Genomic DNA, 26,411 nt, shown 5'->3' on the forward strand with positions numbered 1-26,411 from the left:
CCCAGAAGGACTCAGTGATACCCATGGGTTAAAGTGAGGCACTCTCTCAAGGACTGTATGAAAGTAGAAGTGAGGACTAGTGACTAGTGACTCTTGTGTGATCAATGGCTTTCTGGTACAAAGGTATCTCTGAAAGAAAGGTATGGGTCCTCCAATCCACACCATACTAATTTCTCAGGTGACATACATGGAAGAGACGAGACACAAGCCCAGTGATAAATTACCCACACTAATGCTGTTCCCATGTAAGGACCATTAAGATAGGAAAGGCCTAGAAGTCCCTGAAGTTCCTACAGAGTACTTAACCAAAACAATACTCAGTCCTGAGTAAGTTTCTGAGAGTAATAACTAGGTTAGAAACTTGAAAAGTAACAGGGGTAGGAACTAAACATCTCAGTACCACATAACAAACCTGTGTTAGCCTTTGTACAGTGTCAAATCTACAAGAATGACAATGGATTATATAAAGGGATGATTGTACACACCTTTAATCCCAGCACTTGGGAGGCAGAAGCAGGAAGATCTCTGTGAGTTTGAGGCCAGCCTGGTCTACAGAGCAAGTTCCAGGACAGCCAGGGCTCGAAAGAAAAAGAAAACAAGGAAGTCAAAGGGGAAAGTCTACACACAATCTCAAGAGAAGCAGTATGAATTACATATAAACTACATAAGGGCTCAGCAAAGGAAATGAAAAATCATCTTTCTCCACAGCCTTTCCAATACTGCTTTAATGTAAGACGCCAGGCAAGAAATGGATGCTATGCATAGGCCCAACCACATGAATTTCCTCACCAAGTAGTACTAACCAGGCCACCAGCTACTTTTCAGGGGAGAGAGCCAGAAGCCAGCTGACTCTACTAGATCAATTCAGCCAGGTTGAGAAGCAATCTGTTTCACTGTAACAGATGCATATTGTATTTGTTCAGATCACAATGCTTCTTCCATAATGTCACATGGTATGGAGGACAACAGAGCCTCTTCTGTACCATGTTGGGATTCTAGATTTCACTTTTGACCAAGGAGAGCATTTCAAAGAAGAAAAGGAAAGTTCCAGCAATGGGCTCTTGCCCATGACATTCACTGTCTTACCTTGTTATCCTCCAGAAAGAGGTAGTCTAAGAAAAAAGGTAATCTACAATGCAGCGTCACTGATAACTAATACTAACTATAGTAACACCCTGAAAGATCACAAGTCTCCATCAGAGGACTCTAATCACAGCCTCATAACACAAATAAGACTCGACAGTGTATTTTGCATGCAAACTATTTAACAGAGCTAGTCACAGACTTTTCTTCTTCTCTACACTTCAAACTACACAGCTCATTTTGCCACAAAAGAAAATTCCACCAGGAACATAATAGTTCCACCAAACTGGCTACTGAAACTGCTGCTTAGCAATTTTAAGCTACTTACGCTACAGGCAAAGAATGCCACAAAAAACAATGAAATCTCAACTTTATCATGTAAGCATGTATCTCTCTTAAAAGAGAGAAAAGGTTAGTTAGAACATGTCTAGAAGAGGACAGGAAGAGCAACAGGACGAAGTTTAGTCTATCACACCCCAAATGCATTTCTTACCTTAGCAACTTTATGGTTTGCTGCGGTCTCATGAGATGTATTTTTTAAGCCATCTTTGAGCTGTGTGATGAACAAATCATAACCCTCTGTACTAGAAACATCTACCTTTTCTAGACATGCTGACAAGAGCTGCTGTGCCTGATATCAAAAAAAAGAAAGAAAATTAAACACAATAAAACAATCAGATTTTCCTTCAGCTTATTTGTGATGGTTTTAACTATATACAAAGCTTAACCTTTCAATTAATTTTATATAAGCCTAGTTAATCATTTAGATGAGGTAAAGCAATCATTTAGTGTGGTAGCCAGAGGGCAATAGATCAATACAACAATTATGATAAATTAAACAGAAAAATAAACATGTTGAAACTATGAGCAAAAATGAAACAAGTCAACTTTTCAACATAAATACAAGATTCTTCAGTAAGTATATATAAAGTACTCACAGTATACAAAGCCATTCAACAAATAGTACAAAAACCCTCAGTAATGGTATCCATAAAATAAAAAATAAAGCCAGGTGTGCTGGCTCAAACTGTAATCCTAGCACTCAAGAGGCAGAGGCAGACAGATCCAAGTTTTAGGACTACAAATGAGCCTCTGTCTCAAAACAAAAACTAAGTAGAGAGCTAAGTACATGCCGATCTTCCAGCATTTGAGAGGTGGAGGCAGGTGGATCAGAAGTCATTCTTGACTACAGAATAAACTGAAGTCAGCCTGGGCTACATGAGACATTGTCTCAAAAATTTCTATTCTCTTTCTCAAGCTTGGTATGCTATGTAACTAAATTGTGCCCAACAAGGTGAATATGAAAAGGGTTTGGAGGGGATGAAAAAGGGAAGAAGAGCAGAAGGGAAAAGGAAAAGGTAGGAAGTGAAGAGGTACTAGGGAGAGGAAGAGACAGCCAGATGATCACAGATGAAAGACAAAGGAGAAAAGGGAGAGTGTTAAAATAAAGAAAAGATGTGGTTAGCTGGTCTCCTATGACTTGGAAATGATGGAGCAACTGTCTACAATTGACAGGTAAGTGTTTCGATAACAGAGTGGGCCCCACACCTAGCCCGGGGCTGTTACTACCCATAAGTAATCTTGTTCATTAATTCATTGTATTTTGGAGTCTCTGTTACAGCTGCTTATCCTGTGCTAAGAACAGTTCACATCTAAAACTCTCTTTCAACAAACACCAATTAATTGTTCAGAGAAAGGTAAGTAATTAAAAGGGTGGTTCATGACTCAAACCTTTGTTTTTATGGGAGTAACTATACAAAGTCCTTTAAGCACAAATTATGAACAATGTCCTAAAGGACAACTTAATTTCACTTAACACCCAAAGGTCAGAGGTTACCTTGCACAAAGCACACGGTATACTTGTTTCTACTTACCTCTGTGACAGGAAGTTCAAGCTGAACCACATCATCCTGCTTTGAAACTGGAGTTTGCAGAGCAGTGTCTAACAACAAGATTCCATTAAGGTCCTTCCTACAACCTACTGCGTAATCATCCACAAATATAACTTTATCCACAGCAGAAATATACTGACATTTCACCTGTCCACCCGGTTTAGCTGTTAAAAGAACAAAAATTCAACAATTAAGATTTTAAGACCAACAGCCTACTAAAAATATGTTTACATATCAGCTAAATGTGACACTCAATTCTGGGTAAGACACTGAACTGGAGGCAATCATAGGAGACCTGATTATAGCATACCAGACCAGAATATGAACTATAAAGCCAGTCTCAACGGAAAACTGATTAAAACTTGGTAGCTGCATAGCTACTGTAAGAGACTGCCATACAGGGAAGCATGGCAGCACACACCTGCAGTCCCAGCATACAGGATGCCAAGGCAGAAGCATAAGTTAAGGCATCCTGTTCCATAAAACTCAGGCACCACACCAAAGGAGGAGGAGGACCTATGTACATCTACATGAGACAAAGAGCAAATGTGGTAAATACCTAAAAGTGCCAGAACTGAGGAAAGGAGCTGTAGCAAAGTTAATCAACCATATTATTCTTACAACTATTCTTTATTCTTTATCACGGTGGAAACAGGGGTGGAGACAGTGATCTGTATGCAACCAGGTTTCCCAGAATCATTTGTTATAGAGACTATCCTTACCCCCAAATAATGGGTTTGACCCCTTGCCAAAATCACAAATTATTATGTGAAAGGCTCTTGGCTCTTTATCCATCCCAGTATGTTCTATGTCTGTCGTTATAACAGTACCACATTGTTTTTATTTGCAATTCTAAGGACCCAACCCAGCATTTGTGCATACTAGTCAAGCCCTGTACTACTGAGCCATGTCTCCTTCCTCAGTACTACACTGTTTTAATTACTGTAGCTTTCCAGCCTGGTCTACAGAGTGATTTCCAGGACAACCATGGCTACACAGAGAAACTCTATCGCAAAAAAAAAAAAAAAAAAAAAAAAAAAAAAAATAAGAAATAAAACCTCTAAAACTTACTAAATAAATCTTTTTTGCTTTTTAAGTTGACTATCTAAGGTATTTGTCAGAAAGCTGACTAAGTAGCAGATAATGTAGACATCTTCACAATATACAGACACTATGAAATGCTGACAAGGACATAAGGAGAATAGAACTTACTATTTCTACTGAAAATGTAACATGACACAGTCACAATGATTGACAGCTTTTTTTCTTTTTGAAAATAAAGCTAATGGGGCTGGAGAGATGGCTCAGTGGTTAAGAGCACTAATTGTTCTTCCAGAGGACCTGGGTTCAATTTCCAGCACCCACATAGCAGTTCACAACTGTCTGTAATTCCAGATCCAGGGGACCTGACACCCATAGAAAAGAGAAGAGAGAAGAGAAGGGGAGGGGAGGGAGGGAGGGGAGGGGAGGGGAGGGAGGAAGAGAAGAGAAGAGAAGAGAAGAGAAGAGAAGAGAAGAGAAGAGAAGAGAAGAGAAGAGAGAAGGCCGGGCGTTGGTGGCACACGCCTTTAATCCCAGCACTGGGGAGGCAGAGGCAGGCGGATCTCTTTGAGTTAGAGTCCAGCCTGGTCTCCAGAGTGAATGCCAGGATAGGCTCCAAAGCTACACAGAGAAACCCTGTCTCGGAAAAAAAAAAAAGAAAGAAAAGAAAAAAAGTTAAGTATGCCTCTACACTGGAGATAGAAAGCCTATGTTCACATAATAACTTGTATTCAGGTATTTATGATAGGTCTATTCATAAAAATCAAACAATGAAAATAGCCAAATATGAGCCAAGTGGTGGTGGTGCATGTCTTTAATCCCAGCTACTTGGGAGGTAGAAGCAGGTGTATCACTGAGTTGAGGCCAGCCTGGTCTAGAGTGAGTTCCAGGACAGCCAGAGCTGAGAAACCTTGTCTCAGACAAAAATAAATAAATAAATAAAAATAAAAATAAAAGCTTCAAAGTGGCTGGCTTAAATAAATGGTATATAACAAAAGAATTATTATTCAAAAATAAAATCCTACAAGTGCTATACATAACAACTTTAATGAATCCCAAAAGTATGCTAATATAAGAATACAGCATCAAAAAGTTTACATATAGAATGCTCATCTACTATATACCCAGGCTCTCCCCTGGGTTATATCCTCAGTACTGTCACGAAAAAAGAAAAACAAAAAAGTATATGGTACAATTCTTATAATACTATAGAAAATACAAAACTATAATACTTAAGTCAAGACAGGTGGTGGCGGTGCATGCCTTTAATCCCACCACTCAGGAGGCAGGGGCAGGCAGATCTCTGTGAGTTCAAGACCAGCTTGGTCTACAAGAGTTAGTTCCAGGACAGCCTTCAAAGCCTCAGAGAAACCCTGTCTCGAAAACAACAACAACAACAACAACAACAACAAAAAAAAGCTTAAGTCAATATGTAATCCAGGCTAACCTCAAACTCACAGCAATCCTCCTGTCTCAGTCTCCCAAGCGTACAGTACCACAGACATGAACTACCAAACCCAGCTGACAAAGTTTTCGGAATATAATCACTACTGAAAATGTTCCACAGATAGTATTCATTCTAAGACAGTCCTGTTCCCTTCCAGGGAACAAGAGTCTTTTGTTATGCTCACTCTGTCACTGTTAGATCTCTCAGCACCTCGGTATACAGGTTTTATTTTTCCCTCAGGACACTGTTCAGGCTAAAGCACAATGTGAGGACTAACATCTTTATCTGAGCTATTTAGAGAATTTTCTCTCAGCCTGTCTGCTTCAGAACAGTTACATGAAGTTTGACTTGGACTGCCTTAAACTAAGGGCTATGTGAGGAATGATAACCGGTCTGTGTGGCATTCTGGAGATGTGTGTTATCTATATTAAGTCCCAAACAGTATTTCAGACATGAGCTGCAAATAGAAATCCACATGGGCACACTCCAAATAGAACTGTGCTGATTTGCAGCCCAGTTACTTCTCACACTGGCAACTTTGTGGCAGTTCATTTACAGCTGGTTATGGATTCTTTGAACAACCTCAGGATACAGAAGTTAGTCCTCACATTTTGCGTTAGACATCTAACAAAGCAACCAACACCTCATTCCATACCAACTTAAATGTTCTTTGTGGTATTTATCACCAAGTGCCATACCATACAGCCAGTCGTAGCCCCCCCGCCCCATACCATACAGCACCTGGTCTACAAGAGCTAGTTCCAGGACAGCCTCCAAAGCCACAGAGAAACCCTGTCTCAAAACAAAAATTAAAAAAAAAAAAAAAAAAGACATTAGCCCACATTTGCTATGCTCCCTATCTTTTCCTTCCTCTTTCCAGTCCCTAGTATGAGGTCATTCTTTTCAACAATAGCGACATTTTGATTCAGAGAAAAAGAAAATGAAACAAAAAACTATCAGAAGACTTAGTTAATTCAAAACTCAATCAAGGCAAATAAAGAACAAAAAAAATAATAAATACAGGAAGGAAGGAAGGAAGGAAGGAAGGAAGGAAGGAAGGAAGGAAGGAAGGAAGGAAGGAACAAACCAAGTCATGAAGGGTGTCGTACACATGTAACCCCAGAATTTGAGAGGCTGAGGCAGGAGGAACATAAATTTGACACCAGCCTGGGACTACAGAGTAAGACCCTACATCATAAATAAATAAATAAACAAATTGGCAAGGGATGCAACTAAGTAGCAGAGTGCTTGCATATAGCATTCACCAGACCCCAGGTTCAATCAATGCCCAGTACCACAGAAATAAGTAACAAACAAAAATTAAAAGCTAGAAAAACTTAGCCTTTGCCATACAGCCTTATGGGCATACTTCATATACAGTCATTATATACAATTTTTAATATAGTGCATATTTTACTAACAAAAATTTGGGACAAACATTTTTCTAAAGGAAAAATGTTGAAGGATAAATTAAAATTCAAATAAAAATGGGGTATAGCTCAGTTGATAGATTGTTTAGCATGCAAAAAGCTCCAGGTTCAACTGCCAACACCCCATGAGCAGGACATGGGGCAACCACCAGTAATCTCAGCACTTAAGAGGGGGAGGCAGGAGATTCAGAAGTGAGGATAGCCTGGTCTATATAAGACCATGCCTCGCCCGGCTTGGTGTTGCATGCCTTTAATCCCAGCACTTGGGAGGCAGAGGCAGGTGGATCTCAGTGAGTTCGAGACCAGCCTGGTCTACAAGAGCTAGTTCCAGGACAGCCTCCAAAGCCACAGAGAAACCGTCTCGAAAAACAAACAAAAAAAAAAAACCATGCCTCAAATAAAAACTGTCATTTACCCTAGATATACCAAGTAAATTTGCTCACTTAAAGTCACATGTGCAAAGATGAACTCTAAAAATGGATTCAAAAGAAATGTAAATTACTTTGTCTGTGACCACCCCCTTCCTTTCCTCTAGACCTGCTATCTTCCCCCAGACTGTTCTCTAAGCTCATAACTGACCCTCCCAAGCAGAGGGCCTTTGGATCATAGTGGTGGGGGGAGGGGCAGGAGTCACCATCACCTCCCAAGCCCAAGGCTACACTAAGACAAGATGAACACCCTATCTTGTAAAGGTATGACTGGCTCAACCCTTTCTGCTGTGGGATGTCCCTCCATACTCACTTGGGGAGTGGTGGAAAGGTATGGTAAGTAGTGATCCAGGAGGATCAAGTGGCATCCAAACATGGAGTGGGCCTTGCCTTTTCTCCATGCCTATCAAGGAAGGCCCCATTTTAGTTGTCTGAACCCCTGTGTTAGTAGTCCTCCCTTCCCCCGACTTCTCAACCCTTCCTTTTCTATTCTTACGATAAGGTTAATGTTTTTGACTCCAACCTGCTCGTTCAATGTACAATGTGCTCCTTTTAGGGCACATTTTTACAACATTTCATTCATCTGAAAAAAACAAAAAATAAAAATTAAAAACTGAAAAAATCTAGGTAGTGGTGGCACATGCCTTTAATCCCAGCACTCAGGAGGCAGAGGCAGGTGGATCTCTGTAAATTCCAGGCCAATCTGATCTACAGAGCAAGTTCCAGGACATCCAGAATGCAACACAGAGAAATCCTATCTGGAAAAACCAAGATAAATAGATAGATAATAAAATTGAAATGAATTAATATTTCATATATATGAAAACCACCACAGGTAGTGCTACACCTCTAATCCTAGTACTCTGAAGACAGAAATTGGTGAATCTTTTGTGTGTTTGAGGCTAGCCTAGTCTACATTAAATTCCAAGGCAGCCAGGACTATGTAGACAGACACCTCCAAAAAAAAAAAAAAAACTATTCATAATTCTTGAATTATGTATTTAAATTAACATTGTTCCTCCATCAATTAAAAAAAAAAGCAAGAGCCGGGCGGTGGTGGCGCACGCCTTTAATCCCAGCACTCGGGAGGCAGAGGCAGGTGGATCTCTGTGAGTTGGAGACCAGCCTGGTCTACAAGAGCTAGTTCCAGGACAGCCTCCAAAGCCACAGAGAAACCCTGTCTCGAAAAACCAAAAAAAAAAAAAAAAAAAAAAGATAAATAAATAAAAATAAAAAAATTAAAAAAAGCAAGAACCTAAAGGTAATGTCTACCTTGTCTATTTTTCTTATCCCTCATATTCACCAAATTATATTTTACACCTTCAAACTGACTTACACTAACAGGGGTTGGTGGAACCAGAGAAGCAAGTAAATCTGTGATTTTGAGGCCATGCTGGTCACACAGTGAGTTACAGACCAGTCAGGGCTACATAGTGAGACCCTACCTCAAAATCACTAATTTACATGAGTTTCATATCACTTTTCACAACTTCAAAAACTTCTAAATTCAACTTTAATCACATCATAAAGTACAATGGCTCCCCTATGATCCATGCTGTGAATAGAACTCTGGATATGTTAGGCAGTATGCCATACCACCAAGCAAAAACCCCAGCTTAATCCAAACGTTTTTTTGTTTGTTTGTTTTTTTTTTTTTTTTTTTTTTTTTCAAGACAGGGTTTTTCTGTATTGTTCTGGAGGCTGCCAAGCGCTGGGAGTAAAGGTGTGTGCCACCAACAGCCAACTCAAACTTTTTTAAAAAAAAGATTCGGTCTCAGCCAAGGCATTGGTGGCACACGCCTTTAATCCCAACACTCTGCAGGCGGAGTTCGAGGCCAGCCTGGTCTACAGAGTGAGTTCCAGGACAACCTCCAAAGCAATACAGAGAAACCCTGTCTCGAAAAAACCAAATAATAATAATGATAATAATAATGATGATAAATAAAAAATAAAAAAAGGATACAGTCTCACTGTGTAGCCCTGGCTAGCTTAAAACTCACTATGGCCTCTGTCCCCTTCATTTATGCTCTTGTCCTTGCCTCTATCTCTGCCTAGACTACCCAACATAAACCCTCAATGCTAACCCCAACACCTTCCTTCTGCTCATTGAATTCAATATTGTCACGTTACACCATCCTGGCTCTACACAATACTTATTATTATGATTTTAAGACTTTTTTTTCTCTTTCTGTCAAAACAGACTACAACAGGGCTGGCCTCTGGCTCTGTTAAGAGTACCTGCCTAGCATTCACCAAGTCCTGGGTTTGATCCCCAGCATTACATAAAACTAAAAGGGATAGAAAAACAAAAACAACTAAATAAAAGTGATACACACCTATAAACCCCCAAGGACCAGAAGTTTAAGGTCATTCTTAGCTACCCAGTGAGTTTGAGGTAGCTACAATGAAACCCTATCTGAAAAAAACAAAACAATCTTGTTATGGTAAACAGTAATAAAACAACTATGCCTCCTATATATTATGTGAGGTTTAAGGAAGGTTTGTTTTGATTTTTTTAGTACATGTTTAGTATCTGAATGGTTACAGCAGAGGCAGACAGAAGTCTGTGAGTTCAAGGCCAGCCTAATCCACATACTGAGTTCCAGGACAGCTAGAGCTAAATAATAAGACACTGCATCTTTAAAATAATAAAAAAAAAGGTTAATAAGTGTAGTGTTTTGCTGTAGGTATTTATTTAGTATTTATTTATTGGGGCTGGAGAGATGGCTCAGAGGTTAAGAGCACTGGACTGCTCTTCCAGAGGTCCTGAGTTCAATTCCCAGCAACCACATGTGGCTCACAACCATCTATGAGATCTTGTGCCCTTTTCCGGCCTGCAAGCATACATGCAGGCAGAACATTGTATACATTTTAAAAAAAAAAAAAAAAAGACCTCTTAGGTCTTGAAAAAAAAAAAGAAAACTACCAATTAATAGATTCTGTATTTCAACTGTTTGAAGTAGAATAAAGAGCTTATATATTAGTATGTACTCAGGCATTTTTGAATAGTGCTAAGGATGGGGAGTATTAAAGTAACATTTGCCTTTGGATGCATGTGCTCCACGCTAGCCAGGGCTTCACAGTGAGATCTCACATGCATGTGCGCGCGCACACACACACACAGAGAGAGAGAGAGAGAGAGAGAGAGAGAGAGAGAGACCTACATACAGAGAGGGAGATAGAGTGCCCAAACAAGTAGTACTTAATTGTTGGGCTCTAGAGTCTGAGCTCTTATAATGTCAATTATTAATAAATCTAAAACTACTAAAAGACTAGGATAAATTTTCTTCCAGAGCAAGCCCATCTTTAAGTATTCAAGAGTTAGGAAAACAACCTGGGAAGAAAAGTAAAAACTTGAGTAACAAAGAGTACGGTAGCTCATGCCAGTATCAGCACTCCCAAAATAAAAATTAAAAAAAAAAAAAAAGGCAGGAGGACATCAAATTCAAGGCCAGATTGGCCTACAAGGAGTTCCAGAATAGCCAGGGCTTCACAGAGACCTTGCCTCAAAATAAAGCACAAAAAAAAGGAAAGAAAGATCTCAAAAGTTGCTATAACTAATAGCTAAGTGTTTTGCTTATAAAAAGGAAAGAACAGCAAGCATTTGACATAAACTAAGTCATCTTTTAATATCAGTGAAGTCTATCAAGTGAAACAGCCCAAGCATGTACTCCTAGTCCAAAAGGAGATTGTGGTAATGAGGTTTGGTAAGAATCCAGATGTTCACAATGAGGAGAGAGCATCCTAAGTGTCCTCTTCTCTTATTCCCCAAAACCAGTGTAGAGCCCTTTAAGATAACTAGGAATGCAGTTGAGAACTTAGTATACAAAGGACTGAGGTGTGGGAAATGCCTACAGATAATATTCACTTAGCTTTTCTTGGAATTTTAGCTGTTCTCGAAATTTTGCTCACTAAATTACTTTTCTGGATACAAAAACAGATAAATAACTCAAATGTACCCAAAAGATACTGAACTATCTTTAAAGGGCTATTGAAATCCCAATCCTACACCGTGATTACTATTATCTCTTGAAGAATAACTTGGATATAAGAAGGCTATGTGTACCAACTTAGTCAAAAGAACTGGTTTGAATCATTTAAATTTTCCATCACTGGAAGAATTTGTATTTTATCAGAATTAGAGTTTCTGAGAACTACACAGGCTCTATCGGAGAGGCAGCTCTGGGCTCTAACTTTGATCAAGAATTTTTTATTGAAGCTGTAGATACAGCTCAGTGGATAGAGCATGAAGGAATCCTCAGCAGTACAAAAACAGAGGTCACCCAAGCCTAAAATCCCAGTACTCAGGAGGCAGATGTAGGAGAAAGAGAAGTTAAAAGTCATCCTCAGCTACATAGTTGCTCAAGGCCAATCAGGGATACTTGAAACCCTGTTTTTTCAAAAGTAAAAGAGAAATAATGTCAGACATTGATACAGATGAATCAGTATCTAAAGCAGTGGTTCTCAACTGTGGGTCCAATGACCCTTTCATGGGGGTTGTATATCAGATATTCTTGCATATCAGATATTTACATTACAATTCATAACAGTAGCAATATTATAGTTATGAAATAGCAACAAAAATAATTTTATGGTTGGGGGTCACCACAACATGAGGAACTGTATTAAAGGATAATAGCATTAGGAAGGTTGAGGACCAATGATCTAGAGTAAACCAATCAAGTAAAAAATAATCAGGAGTAGAAGTACAAGATATAAGTATATGAAAATGTCAAAATGAAGCCCATCAATGTGTACAATGAATATATGCAAATACAGGGAAAAAAACAATCTGGTCAACAAGATGTCTCAACAGGTAAGAGAACATACCAACACCTCACTCCTGCAAACTGTCCTCTGAATGACTGAAACATGTAGTGCATGAGTGCACGCTCTCTCTCTCTCTCTCTCTCTCTCTCTCTCTCTCTCTCTCACACACACACACACACACACACACACACACACACACACACATTAATGCTAATAATCAAGAGCAGGGCTTGAGGCTTGAGATGTAGGTCAGTGGTAGAGCACTTACCTAGTACACACAAAAGCAAAACAAAAGCTGAATAAGGCACAAAAAAAAAATGTATCCAATCTAAACTTTAATGAAGATGGAATGGAACACAAGAGCAGGAAGATCTTTTCCTTTATTTTGGTTTGCTTTGTTTTCCTTTTTTTTTTTTTTTTTTTTTTTTTTGAGACAGACTTTCTCTGTGTAGTCTTGGCTGTCCTGGAACTCACTCTGTACATCAGGCTGGCCTCAAACTCAAAAGATCTGCCTGTCTCTGCTTCCTGAGTGCTAGGATTAAAGGTGTGTGCCACCACCACCCAACTCAAAAATCTTTGCTTATTTACAAACACTATACAATTTTCTTTTCCTGTTTTCTTTCTTTCTCTCGTTTTTTTAAATCAGGTTCTCTCTCTACATCATCCTGGCTTTCACAATTTTCTTTTCCTTTTTTCTTTCTTTCTCTCGTTTTTTTAAATCAGGTTCTCTCTCTACATCATCCTGGCTTTCCTGAGCTCACTATGAAGACCAGGTTGACCTGGAGCTCACAGAGATACTCCTGTCTCTGCCTCCCAAGTACTAGGAATGTACCACCATTCCCAGCTAGCACAATTTTCTCAAAACCCTGTCTACCTGGTAAAAAGGAAAAGATTTTCAAGACCAGGTACTGGGGGAAAGCAGAGGTAGGCTGATCTATTGACTGAAACACCAGTTAAGACCTTCTCAAAATACCAAAAGGTTCTCAGAAATGTTTAGCTTCAAGTAATGTAGTCCTTCTTCTTTGCACTGCAGCACAGATCTAGAACCCACTTTGAAAATTTAAGAGATCAGACTTCGTCCTATACATACACTGTATGAACAATGTGTATAAAAATAGAAGTTATACAACAGCCTTAACTTTGTTCTGATATTTAGCCTCACCAATATACTTAAAAGATATTTACCCAGGGGTAGAAAAGATGTCTCAGCAGTTAGGACTGCTCATGCAGAAGATCTGGATTCCGTTCCCAGCACCAACATGGTGGCTCACAACCATCTGTAACTTCAGTTCTAGTGACTCCAACACTCTCTTATGGACTACTCAGTGATTGCACACACATAGTGCATGTGTACATACATTCAGGCAAAACACTCATATATATATATATATATATATATATATATATATATATATTGAAAATAAATCTTTTCCTCAAAAAAGTGTTTATTCAGGGCTGGAAATAAAAGCTCACTGTTTGAAGTATTTAGGGTCTGACCCCTTAATCTTCACTACCATCTTATTAAATGACAAAGCTGAGATACAGGATGCTCAAGTGAAACCCAGGGCTACCTGACAAAGCAGTTTCCTAATATCCTCAAAGGAGCTCATAAAAAATAAATAATAAACAAACATACAAAATATAGTTAGTGGGGGTGCTATTTCAGGGAACAAGAGAAAATCAGCAACTAATGTATGGAAGATACTTCCATAATTAACTATATCCTTACAACAAGGCAAAAACTAGATGAACTGTGCAAGATAGTACAAAGTGGTAAATCAAGAAAATAGTTCAAATTTTCAGGTAAGTTTAGAAGATTTAAAGAGTATGAAAAGAGGACTAGAGAGATGGCTCAGAGGTTAAGAGCACTGGACTTCCAGAGGTCCTGAGTTCAATTCCCAGCAACCACATGGTGGCTCACAACCATCTATCATAAGATCTGGTGCCCTCTTCTGGTGTGCAGGCAAATATGCAGACAGAACACTGTATATGTAATAAAAATAAGTAAATAAATTTTAAAAAAAAAAAGTATGAAAAGAAATAAAGCTGTTTACAAGGATTTCAAATAAAAGTGGAGTTTTTTTTTTTTTTTTTTTTTTTTGGTGTGTGCTGTTTAAGGCTCAGCACTATATAGGCAGAAAGATTAAATCCTCACAATTGAAACCATATTACCACCATCTTGCAAATGAGGGGTTGAAAAGAAATGTGAAGTTAATTTAATGAAGATTACATGGTCACTAAGCTGAAAAAAATAAAATAAAAACTTTAAGCAAAGACACTTGTCTCTAGAAAGACACTACTTCCTATGACGCTAAAGCCCATGAATCAAAACTGCCTAGAAAGGTGCCTGACTAGTCATAATGGTATGGCCAAGTGGTGTCTGCAGTTCTGGTTTTTAAAATCCAGTCATGATCTGAGGGACACAGCTCAGTGGTGAAGTTCTTGTGTAGTGTGGGCAGCGACCTAGGTTCATGGGCTTATTCCTGGCTGGGAAAAGGGACAGGGGACACAAATAAACACAAAAGGAGAGGCAACTGAGCAAACGATGTTCAACATTATGAATCATTAAGTAATGCAAAGTAAAACAAAACTGAGGATGGGTACTCATTTGATCCCTACAGTAGAGACAGGCTGAGATACCTGAGTTTGAAGCCAGCCTGATCTACAAAAGAAGAAGGAAAGAAAAAGAAAAAGGAAAAAAAAAAAGGAGAGAGAGAAAAACCAAGATTGAGCAAAGCCTAATCAGACCTGTGAGACAGAAGCACCAGGAGCTCCAAGTCTTCCTATACTACACAGCTGAGGCCAACCCGGGCAACATGAAACCTTTTTTAGAAAAAAGAGAAAGAAACCACCCAGAGAGAGCAAGCCAATCTATGCCTATCAGAATGAGCAAAAAACAAAACAGTATCATCACCAAAGGCAGGTCAGAATGTGAAGCCATGAATGTCAGTTGACTAGAAAAGTAATCATAGTTTTCCCATCCTATCCAGCAACTGGCTCCTTAAGACTCTCCCAAATGAATTAAAGACCTGTGCACACAAAAATCCTACACACAAAACACATATTTTTATAGCAACTTTATTTGTAATTCCCAAGACTTGGAGACTAGAAACATAGTCTTTTGAACATGAACAGGGACACAAACTGACATCTACACAACGGAACAGCAGTAGATGCTAAAAAGAAATGAGCCATCAGCTGAGTGTGGTGGCACACAAACTGCAATCCCAGCACCCGGAAGGATGAGGTAGGAGGGTTAGTTCAAAGCTAGCCTGAACTACAAAGTGAGTTCAAGGTCAGCCAGCCCTAAATGAAATGCAGTCTCAAAAGGGAAATGAAGCATCAAATTATGAAAAAGACATGTAAATACCTTAAGCCCTATCTGAAAAGTCTATGAACTGTATGATGTCAACTATAGCATCCTGAAAAAGGGAAAACTATGGAATCAGTAAAAAGATCAATAAGGTAGCTGGGCAGTGGTGGCACATGCCTTTACTCCCAGCACTTGGGAGGCAAAGGCAGGTGCATCTCTGTGAGTTTGAGACAGCCTGGTTTATAGAGCGAGTTCCAGAACTGGTTCCATAGCTACTGAGAAATCCTGTCTGGGAAAAAAAAAAAAAAAAAAAAACAATAGGTACCAAAAAGGAAATGAAGAGGGATGAATAAGACAGAGCATAATACTTTAAGGCGGTGCGATATAACAGCACAATAGTGAGTAGATGTCATTATGTATTTTTCCAAACTCAAAGATGTCAATACCAAGGATGAACTCCAATATAAACTAAGGATGCTGAATGACTTTATTTCTTTAAAATATTTTACTTGGGCCAGACTTGGTGGCACATGCCTCTAATCCCAGCACAGGCCAGCCAAAATGACACTGTGAGACCTCTCTTGGGAGGGAGGGAGGGAGGGAGGGAGGGAGGAAGGAAGGAAGGAAGGAAGGAAGGAAGGAAGGAAGGAAGGAAGGAAGGAAGGAGCTCTGTGAGTTCAAGACCAGCTTGGTCTACAAGAGCGAGTTCCAGGACAGCCTCCAAAGCCACAGAGAAACCCTGTCTGGAGAAAAAAAAAAAAAGAAAAAAAAAAGAAAAAAAGGCAGGAGTGAGGGGTCTCTATGTAGCCCTGCTAGTCAGGAGCTCACTATGTAGACCAGGCTGGCTTCAAATCTCCACTGACTGAGTTAGATTCCCAAAGTACTAACTTTTTTTTTTTTGGTTTTTTGAGACAGAATTTCTCTGTGTACCCTGGCTATCCTGGAACTCACTCTGTAAACCAGGAAAATATTAACTCTGAAATACTCTAACACTATCTCCTGAGAACTCTTTTTTTTTGTTTTGTTTTTTGTTTTGTTTTGTTTTGTTTTTCCAGACAGGGTTTCTCTGTGTAGCTTTGGAGCCTATCCTGGCACTCGCTCTGGAGACCAGGCTGGCCTCTAACTCACAGAGATCTGCCTGCCTCTGCCTCCCGAGTGCTGGGATTAAAGGCTTGCGCCACCAACGCCTGGCTATCCTGACAACTCTTAATCTAGTAAAATTATATTTAGCAATATTCTATATCAGATACAGATAATTTGACAACATTGATGGACAGTTTAAAAATTACCACCATATTCAGGAAGTAGAGGCAGGTGGATCTCTGTGAGTTCAAGGCCAGCCTGCTCTACAGAGCAAGTACCAGGATAGCCAGAGCTATTACAAAGAGAAACCCTGCCTAAAAAAATAAATAAGTGAGTGAATAATAAATAAAGCAAAAAAATAAATTAAAAAAAAATGATCACCAATTTGAACCCAAACTGGATAAATATATGTGACTCCTGCTTCAATTCTTTAACTTCCAATCTACACTAACAAGCTCCGATCAACTCTACAAACTGAATCCCAATATTATTACTGTCACCCAATAAAATTCTATATGGTTACCCAACTATTTATCCCAACAAAGAAAGACAGCTTTCTCTAGAAAAGAAAAGAATGTAGTTCACTTCCTTTGGATTGAAAACAGGAGCTGTATTAGGACCATGGCCACAAACAGTACCTATTCCTTACTTCTTAGAACTGTTACCCACAAAATACCTACATATTCCAGGTTAAACATGGAATGCAGCATTCCTGCCCCATCATCTGAATAATCACACACAAATATCCTACACAACCTCAGCTAAACTTTATTCAAAAGAAATTTTAGTTCTCACATATAAAATGTTTTATAATCGATCTGTTGCTTCCAACTGTTTTCCTACAATCCTTCTTTTCTGTTAGCCCTAACTTCTCTATTAATATTATTTCTGTGTGTGCTCGCACACCTGTGTGTGTGTGTGTGTGTGTGTGTGTGTGTGTGTGTGTGTGTGTGTGTATGTATGAGAGAGAGACAGAGAGAGACAAAGACACTCACTCTATTTCCAGGTACCCTCCGAGTTACAACCAGCTCTAAGCTGCCAGACACAAGTCCTGGGAACTGAACTCAGGTCCTTTGGAAAAGCAGCAAGTGCTCTTAACCACCAAGTCCAGCCCAGCCCCATCTACATATTTTTTAGTCACATTCTCAATCCTCATGAATGGGCCATCTGCAAGTGCATGTTCCCATCAGTGTTGTTTAATTCATCTATTTTTGCATTCATATTATATACCTAGAACCTTCCTCCTCTATCACTAAGGTGAATATTTTCTTTCTGTGTACAGCAGGTAAATATAAAAACCCTGACACACATTTTTAACAAACCCTGACACACATTATTTTTCTGGAACATGGCCTTCAGACACAAAAACATCCCAACTAAACTGTCTATCCAAAACACTTAAATAAGTTTGCTAATAAAATTTTTTGTAGAAATCCTAACACCTAGGCTGGAGAAAAAGCTCATCCTTTAAGAGAGCTTGCTGCTCTTCCAGAGGAACAGAGCTCCATTCTCAACACCCAAGTCAAGAGACTCACAAGCACCCGTAACTACAGCTTCAGGGAATCCATACTCTCTTTTACCTGTATGAGCACCTGCACACTCATATCAAACACTCAAAAAGACCCAATTATATACATAAAGTAAATAAAATAAAATAAAATAATTCCAAGCCTGGAGTGGTGGCTCACTCCTTTAATCCCAGAACTCTGGGGGCAGATTAGGGTAGATCTCCTGAGTAGAGACCAGTCAGCTCTACAAAGTGACTTCCTGCCCCACAAGAAAAAAAAAAAAGAAAAAAAGAGAGAAATCCTAACATATATGTAATGACACCATTTATCCTAAATTAGAAATTGTGAAAATATTATATAATTGGTTAAAAGCATGGACATGTATGAAAGTCAGTATTTAAAATTTAAGTATTTAGAAGAGAGAAAGAAAAGGTCAGTGAATGCAACTCAGGAGCCACAGTAAACATCTGTATTTGTAATCTTACTTCTTATGTCAAGTAGGGGACTACATGACCATTTGCAATTAAGTCCTTTCCTTATTTAAAATATTTTAAATGAATTTTAAAGAGTCAACTGTTCATGAACATCATTCTCTCAGCCACAATAACAACCTGTTATATCCAAATTGCAGTTAAGTGAGCATTGTTACATCTGGGCCAGCCGTCCTGTCACTTACCTAAGGCAAGAAAAGGGAAATTTACAAGCCTACCACCTGAAACTTTCTCTTAGACATCTCTTAAATGTAATAGAGGTTTGCATGCTGTAACTATACATAACCAGTTCCTTCAGACGTCAACAAAAATTAACATCTCTAATTTCATCTTTGTATCCCTAAATTGCCATTTATTCCTATGCCTTTTTACTCACACAACAAGCTTATCCCTGTAGTCTGTGTAAAATAACACAATGGGAATGGCAGACCACATAACTACTTCCATTTAGCTAAATGCACTAAAATACAATTATCTCTGTGTCTGAGTTTAAACCCACTAATAAACGAGCTTCTCCATTTTAATCTTTAACATCAAAATTAAGACACCATTTATCCACAAATGAAATGGCATCTCAGCAAATAACTTAGGGCAATCCCAAAACACTCCAGTCAGTCCACTGAATGAACTTTAACCTCATGCATCCTAAAAGTCCTATTACTGAACCAATGTGCTCTTCCCTTCAAGGTGGAGGAGATTCAGACGTACTTCTAACTACCAATTTCTAACTCTCTTTGGTAAAACAAGTTGGAAGGCCCTTAAGTTTCACCTAATTACAAGGGGGCCTAGACTTCTTGACACTGGAAGGGTGGGAGCCCAGAGCTAAGGGGCCCGGTCTAACCTTTGCACTCTGCGAGTCCCACTGACGTCCACGCAACAGTTCAGACAGCTGGCCCTCCCCTCCTACCTCCCTCGCCACCCCCTCCCCAGCCCACCCCAACCCACCGCTATGAGGGCTCGCAGTCCTCCGGAGGTCCCCGCACCTGCGGGACCTGAGGACAGCCGACGAGCCCTACTCCCCGGGAATGGAGGGCTCGACAACCAGTTTGGGAGCTTTCCCGCCCCTTGCCTCCAGCCACCCACCTCTCCCGCCACAGCCAAGTCTACCAAGCCCTTCCTTTCTGGTCCAGCCCGAAGCTGGACCAAAAACCTCGTCCAAAGGCCAGCGAGCCAGACCCTCTAAGGCGCTGACCTCCTGAGGCCTCCTCAGCCAGAGGGCCAGGCCGGTCCAGACACACAAGGCCCGGAAAGCAACTCGCAGCGCACTCCCCCTCACCGGGCTCTCGTCCCCAAACGCCCGGCTCTCCGAGAGTCCGAAGGTCCCCTGCATTAGCTTCCGGGCCTCCGCGCCCTCCCCGGCCCTCCCGCTTCCCGCTGCCGTCCCGAGGCCGAGCCCCGGGGCTGGGCGGCTTCCTCGCCCAGCATCCCGACAACCCGGCTCCGCCCGCGACCGGCCCAGCCCCCGCCCGGCGTGCCGCGCTCACCGCTCAGCGCCGAGGCCTGGAGGGTGGCCCCCGACGTGCCGTCGATGACTTTGATGGTCCCGCGGCTGGTGACGGCCAGGATGGCGTTGAGCGCCGGGTGGTAGGAGAGGCTGTGCAGTCCGTCGGCATCGCAGCGCATGCAGCCATCCCGCAGCACCAGCCACTCGGAGACCCGGCCGCCCCAGCCCCTGCCGCCGCCGCCGCCGCCGCAGCCGCCGCCGCCGCCGCGGAGGAGCAGCTCGGGCCCGCGGCCTCCGCAGCCGCAGCCGCCATCTTCCGGCCTGCGCTCAGCACAATCACACTGGGAAGCGGCTCAGTGACAGTCCCGGGAGGTGCAGCACCACAGCCAGTCACCATCCGGGGCCAGGGGGCAAAGCGGAGCGCGTTAGCCGGAAGTGAAGTCAAGCGCTCGCACGCACGGGGAACGTCGGCCGCCGGGCCGGCCAGGCCAGGCCAAGTGGGCTAGGAGGCTGACGGGGGAGGGGACGGAGGCCGCACCACCAGAGGGCAGGCGCCCAGGGGGCGGAGCATACGCGGCAGCGCCCGGAGGGTCGAGCGCTGAGGGAAGCTGATGGGGGACGGGCGAAGGAACAGAGAAGGCGGGGCGGGGGCGGGACCTGGCGAGGTGGACATGCGCGGAAAGCCTCGCAGGGCAGCCCAGGCAGCTCGCAGGCGGAGGAGGGGGCGGGGCCGGGAACTCGGTGCGCGGAGCATGCGCGGTAGGGCTTGCGCGTGCCACGCGCTGCTGCTCCTGCCGGCCCTGCGTCCTCAACGTCCCAGTTTCTTCCTGCGAGCCCCGGGAGTGGCGGCGGCGGGAGTTCCGCCCGGCGCGTGGCAGCGAGGGCGGTGCTGGGCCCAGTGTATTTCCGCTAGGCAGACCCGGGTCCGCGCGCCCTGCCTGGTACGCCTGGAGTCCTTTGGTGGCGGGTGCGGCCGAGCGGTTCCCAGCGCAATGCGGGGGGGGCGGGGCGGACCCGGAAGCAGGCCTCGATCGGTGCACACCACTCTTGTAAGGCTTTGAGAAACTGAACCTGATTTTTATGACGCCTGTCCTAGTTTGTTAAAGAGAAATGCACCTTCTACAGGAGTTCTGGAGAGCTTACAATTCAGTCTGGTGTACCTTATTCTAAAGGATTTACACGAGGATGCTTAGGTTTTGGAGTGGTAGTCAACTAATCGTGGGCTTTTGAAAAATTACTTTTTTAAAACTGTTGAAACAGTTACTAGCTAGAGTCAGCACTTTGAGTTATAGTGTAACGGTACCTGGGTGTGGTCCCACATGCTTGGAATCCCAGTCCTGAACAGGAATGCTACGAATTCGGGCCAAGCCTGTGCTATATATATGACAAAAATCCTCTCGTTGCTGCTCTTCTAGAGGACCTCAGCCTGAGGTTGAGTTGGATGCCTCAACAATGTAACCCTAGCTCTAAGGAGCTGACACGTGTCTTCTGTCCTCTATGGGTACCTTCACTCACTGACATATAGACACAGGCACACATAATTAGGAGGTGTAAACAGGAAGGCAGGAATTTGAGGTCATCCTCTAATACAGGAGGTTGAGGTATGCTTAAGCTACATGAAAACCTAGCAGACAAAAGGAAAAGACAATGTGAAACCTAGTTACTACCTTCATTCCTGCAGAGCGAATATTTGTGCATTATCCCAATCAAATCTTAAGCAAAGTTATTTGATCTACATAGTGTTTTTATTTTAAAAGACTTATGTATATGAGGTTTTACCTACATATGTATGTGCACCACATGCATGCCTGGTGCTTACAGTGTCCAGAAGAGGGCACTACATCACCTGAAATTGGAGTTGTGAGCTGCCCAGTGAGTTCTGGGAACCAAACCCAGGTCAGTACAAGAGCAGCAAATGTTTTTAACTTCTGGGTGATCTCCCCAGTCCCACTCTGTTTTGTGACAGGATCGCATGTAGCACAGTATGACTTTAAACTGGCCACATAGCTTGAACTTGTCATCCCCTTGCCTTCACACAGGTGTATACCACCATAATCTGATTCTGAGAATTTCTTACCCAAGAAAAATGAAAATGATAAAAATTCATGACAGGCTTGCTTTAGTACTTGTCAATAAAATTAATCGAAATACAGACTTAATGCCTTGTCCATGATCCTACCACCTGTGAGCTTCTATTGGGGATTTCCATGGGGGTCTGCTACTCTCCTCTTATCTATGGATGAGACTAGGTGCTACATCATCGTTCCCTCCTACTGACAAGGCCTGTTTACAAATATGCAGATTATCCAACCATTTCCTGGGGCTTAAGAGCATGGACTTTGATCTGAGTCACTTCCAGGGGCGATGCTGTGGTATTTAAGTCAACTTCCCTCTGAATATAATTGGCATTCTCCTTGCAAGAGTGACCAGCTGTCTTGTGTTTATTTAATCCACAGATCCCCTCACCCGAACTCTGGGAAAGTTGTAATGCTGGCCATTACAGGCTACTGCTAGCAGAAGCTAAGAGTTCGAAGCTAAGAGTTTGAACTCAGATTGATTTGAAAATCCAAACTGCTTACACAACCTCTTCTCAAAATAGTTCTCAATTTAAAGGACTGAAATTGGTGTGGCTAGTTAACCTAAATCACTCAAAAAACTAGTATCCTGCCGGGTGGTGGTGGCTCACACCTTTAGTCCCAGCACTCAGGAGGCAGAGACAGGCAGATCTTTGAGTTCAAGACCAGCCTGGTCTACAAGAGCTATTCCCAGGACAGCCTCCAAAGCCACAGAGAAACCCTGTCTCAGCTCCTCACCCCCACCTCCCACAAAACAACAACAAAACCCTAGTATCCTTTTCTTTTAAATAGAACTTATTTTAACTTTATTGTATGTGCATTAGTGTGAAGGTGTCAGATCCCCTGGAACTGGAGTTACAGACAGTTGTGCACTGTCATGTGGGTGCTAGGAAATGAACCTGAGTCCTCTGGAAGAGCAGTCAGTGCATTTAACCACTGAGCCATCTCTCCAGGCCCACAGAGTATCCTATAAAGCACCAACAATGAAGTAGAAATTGTAAAAGCTACTACTTTAAGGTGTTTTCAAAATCCCTTTGACCAAAGTATTCTTTAATTAGACTGACTCTTCTGGACAGGCCTCCCATGCAAATCAAGTCAGTCTTATTAGTGAGGAAACCCTGAAACTGGAACGCTGCATTTAAACAAGTGCATTTTAATGAATACTACTGAGTAGAATCAAGCAAAACTTGTCTATTAGTCTGAATAACTTTTTGTTTGTTTGCTTGCTTGCTTTAGAAACAGGTTCTCACTATGTAGCCCTCACTGACCTGGAGCTCACTATGTAGACCAGGCTGGCCTGTAATTCACAGAGGTCCACCTACCCCTGCCTCCCAAATGCTGATATTAAATGCATGTTTAACTTTTTCTTACCAAGAAAAACATGTTTTTGTCACATGAGCTTAGACTGCTTTTACCTTTAGGCTAGCATTCTCCAAAGCTAATTAATCAGAAGAGGTTTGGAAATAAACCACCTCTGTAATCAAACCTAGAAACAACTGACCCCAGTGACTCTTCTCTGTGGCTTTGGACTAAATACCAACATAACAAAAGATCTAAGATCACCTGTAATAAGGATTCTTGTTTAACTGTTCTGATAAGAAAGTTACTAAACACCAGTGCCGCACGCTTTTAATCCCAGCACTCGGGAGGCAGAGGCTGGCAGACCTCTGTGAGTTCGAGGCCAGCCTGGTCTCCAGAGTGAGTGCCAGGATAGACTCCAAAGCTACACAGAGAAACCCTGTCTCGAAAAACAAAAAAATAAAAAAAAAGAAAGTTACTAAGCTCAAGTGAGCATAGAACCTTGAGAGACATTTCAAATCACACTCTATGGTAACTTGTTCTTTCTGTATTTTGTGGAAGGACTAACTGAGATCCCAAAGGCTATGGATAAGAGGCTCAAGACACAGGTTAGAAGTGATAATAAAAATGGAACTGAGAAGCTGGGGGGGGGGAGATGATTCAGCATTCAGCAGTTGAGAACAATGCTAGCTTTGCCAGGTTCAATATCCAACACTTAAGTGGTGATACACAGTTGTAACTCCATTCCCAAGGAAATGCCCTCTTCTGGCCTCCCCTGGCACCAGGCACTCATGGTACACAGACATGCATACAGACAGAACACCCATACACATAAAAGAAAATCTTCGAGCAGGGCATTGGTGACTCACACCTTTAATCCCAGCACTTGGGAGGGAGAGGCAGGTAGATCTCTTGTGAGTTTGAGAGAGACCAGCTTGGTCTACAAGAGCCAGTTCCAGGACAGCCTCCAAAGCCACAGAGAAACCCTGTCTCAAAAAAAAACAAAAGGAGGAGGAAGAGGAGGAGGGAGGAGGAGGGAGGAGGAGGAGGAGGAGGAGGAGGAAGAAGAAGAAGAAGAAGAAGAAGAAGAAGAAGAAGAAGAAGAAGAAGAAGAAGAAGAAGAAGAAGAAGAAGAAATTCTTAGACTAGCCTGAGATGCACACTGAGAAAGTGAGATGACATCTCAAAAACCAAAAAGCCTGGGGGGAGGAGAATGACATTGGACAAGACTAAATAAATTCAACATCATCTTGGTATTGGTGTGTTTCTGCATTTGGTGTTGAGGACAAACACTCTCAACACAGAAAGCTATACTGCTTTCATGGCTAATCTGTTTTGAAGTGACAGCCTTTGTTTTGAACAGAGGTGAAAAGGAAGTAGAAAGCCCTCACTGGCAGTCATTCTGGGAAGGGATTTCCTGGAATAAAAAATGAGCTCTCAGAAATAGGCCTGCCTGGTGTAGAAAAAGCATTTGACAAAATCCAACACCCATTCAGGGAATAAAAACCAAACTAAAGATGTAGGAAATTTTCTTCTACTTGATCAAAAGCACTTACAAAGAAATCCTGATACTTGAGTGACAGCAAGGCTGGAGAGATCCAATTCTGCTGAGGCTGTCACCTCACTGTCCTCTGCCTACTGCCCCTCACCTCAAAGCCCCTCAAGAAAATGACTTGACACCCATCACCGTGCACAAAAAAAAAGGAAACTAGGGTAAACCATAATTGCCAGTGAACTACTGGCTGCTTTTACATAGGGAGAAGACAAGGACAACCATTGCCACAATTTTCAAGCACAGAGCTTACAGTTCTAGAATTTGCTGAAAAATCCCTGCAACCATGCAAGAAAAGGAAATAAAAAGCAAAGAAAAGGCAGTTTTTTACCTTCTTGTCTGTAACTGTGCAGCACTGGTGAGAACCCAGCAGCAAGGCAACTGAGTAGCTCTAAACTAGTCTGTTTATTAACAATGGAAGCTCTGACCCTCCCATCACTCAGGAGGCAGAGGCAGGCAGATCTCTGTGAGTTCAAGACCAGCCTGATCCACAGAGAGAGTTCCAGGACATCTAGGGCTATTACACAGAGAAAGCTTTTCTCAGAAACAAAAACAAAAAACAGTGAAAGCTGTAGTCCAATGGAGGCCTGAGCAAAGACACCCGTGCAGTGGTTCTCCACCAATCTAATGCTGCAACTCTTTAATGCAATTTGTCATGTTGTGGTGACCCCCAACCATAAAGTTATTTTTGTTGCTCTTCATAACTGTAATTTTACTACTGTTATGAATCATAATGTAAATATTTGATATGCAGGATGGTCATAGGCAACCCCTCATGAAAGGGTCATTCAACCACAAGGAGGTCACAGACCACTGCACAAGGGGCAAAAAGATGTAGCTCACTGGTTAAGAGCATTTGCTGCTCTTCTAGTTTGGAAGAGCAGAGTTTGGTGCTTAGCACCTATACCATATAACAAACAACTGTCTGTAACTCCCACTCCAGATGATCCAATGCCCCTTGATGACCTTGGGCACCTGCACACACTTGTCACACACATAAATAATAAAAAGTTTGAAAGAGAGGCTAGAGAGGTCAGTACTTCGGTGCCTCTGTAGAGGACCCAAGTTTGATCCCCAGCATCCATGTGATGTCTCAAAACCAACTGTAACTCCAGTTCCAGATGATCTGATGCCCTCTTCTGGCATCTTCAGAACTACACATATGAGGTACACAGCCAAAATATGTAGGCAAAATAATCATGCATATAAAATATATAAAAGAATGGGTTTGGGGGGTTGGAAAGATGTCTCAGAGGCACTGACTGCTCTTCCAGAGGTCCTGAGTTCAATTCCCAGCAACCACATGGTGGCTCACAACCATCTATAATGAGAACTGGTGCCCTCTTCTGGCTTGCAGGTATGCAGGCATGCATGTAGGCAGAACACTGTACATAATAAATAAATCTTTTTTTTTTTATTTTGGTTTTTTCGAGACAGGGTTTCTTTGTAGCTTTGGAGCCTATCCTGGAACTCACTCTGGAGACCAGGCTGGCCTCGAACTCACAGAGATCTACCTGCCTCTGCCACCTGAGTGCTAGCATTAAATGCGTGCGCC

General features: G+C 41.9%; 1 protein-coding gene across 1 annotated transcript in view; it reads right to left on the minus strand.

The window, feature by feature from the left end:
- The window catches only part of Birc6 (baculoviral IAP repeat containing 6), a 176,097-nt gene extending 155,668 nt beyond the window's left edge, over window positions 1–20,429 (minus strand). The window contains 4 exon segments of the mRNA XM_027426080.2: window positions 1,577–1,714; window positions 2,958–3,139; window positions 19,971–20,141; window positions 20,144–20,429. Coding sequence (XP_027281881.1) covers window positions 1,577–1,714; window positions 2,958–3,139; window positions 19,971–20,141; window positions 20,144–20,327 — 675 coding nt within the window. The 5' untranslated portion in view covers window positions 20,328–20,429.
- Window positions 20,430–26,411: the final 5,982 nt, after the last annotated feature.

The sequence above is a fragment of the Cricetulus griseus genome, chromosome 7 (assembly GCF_003668045.3).
Source record: "Cricetulus griseus strain 17A/GY chromosome 7, alternate assembly CriGri-PICRH-1.0, whole genome shotgun sequence".
NCBI lineage: Eukaryota > Metazoa > Chordata > Mammalia > Rodentia > Cricetidae > Cricetulus > Cricetulus griseus.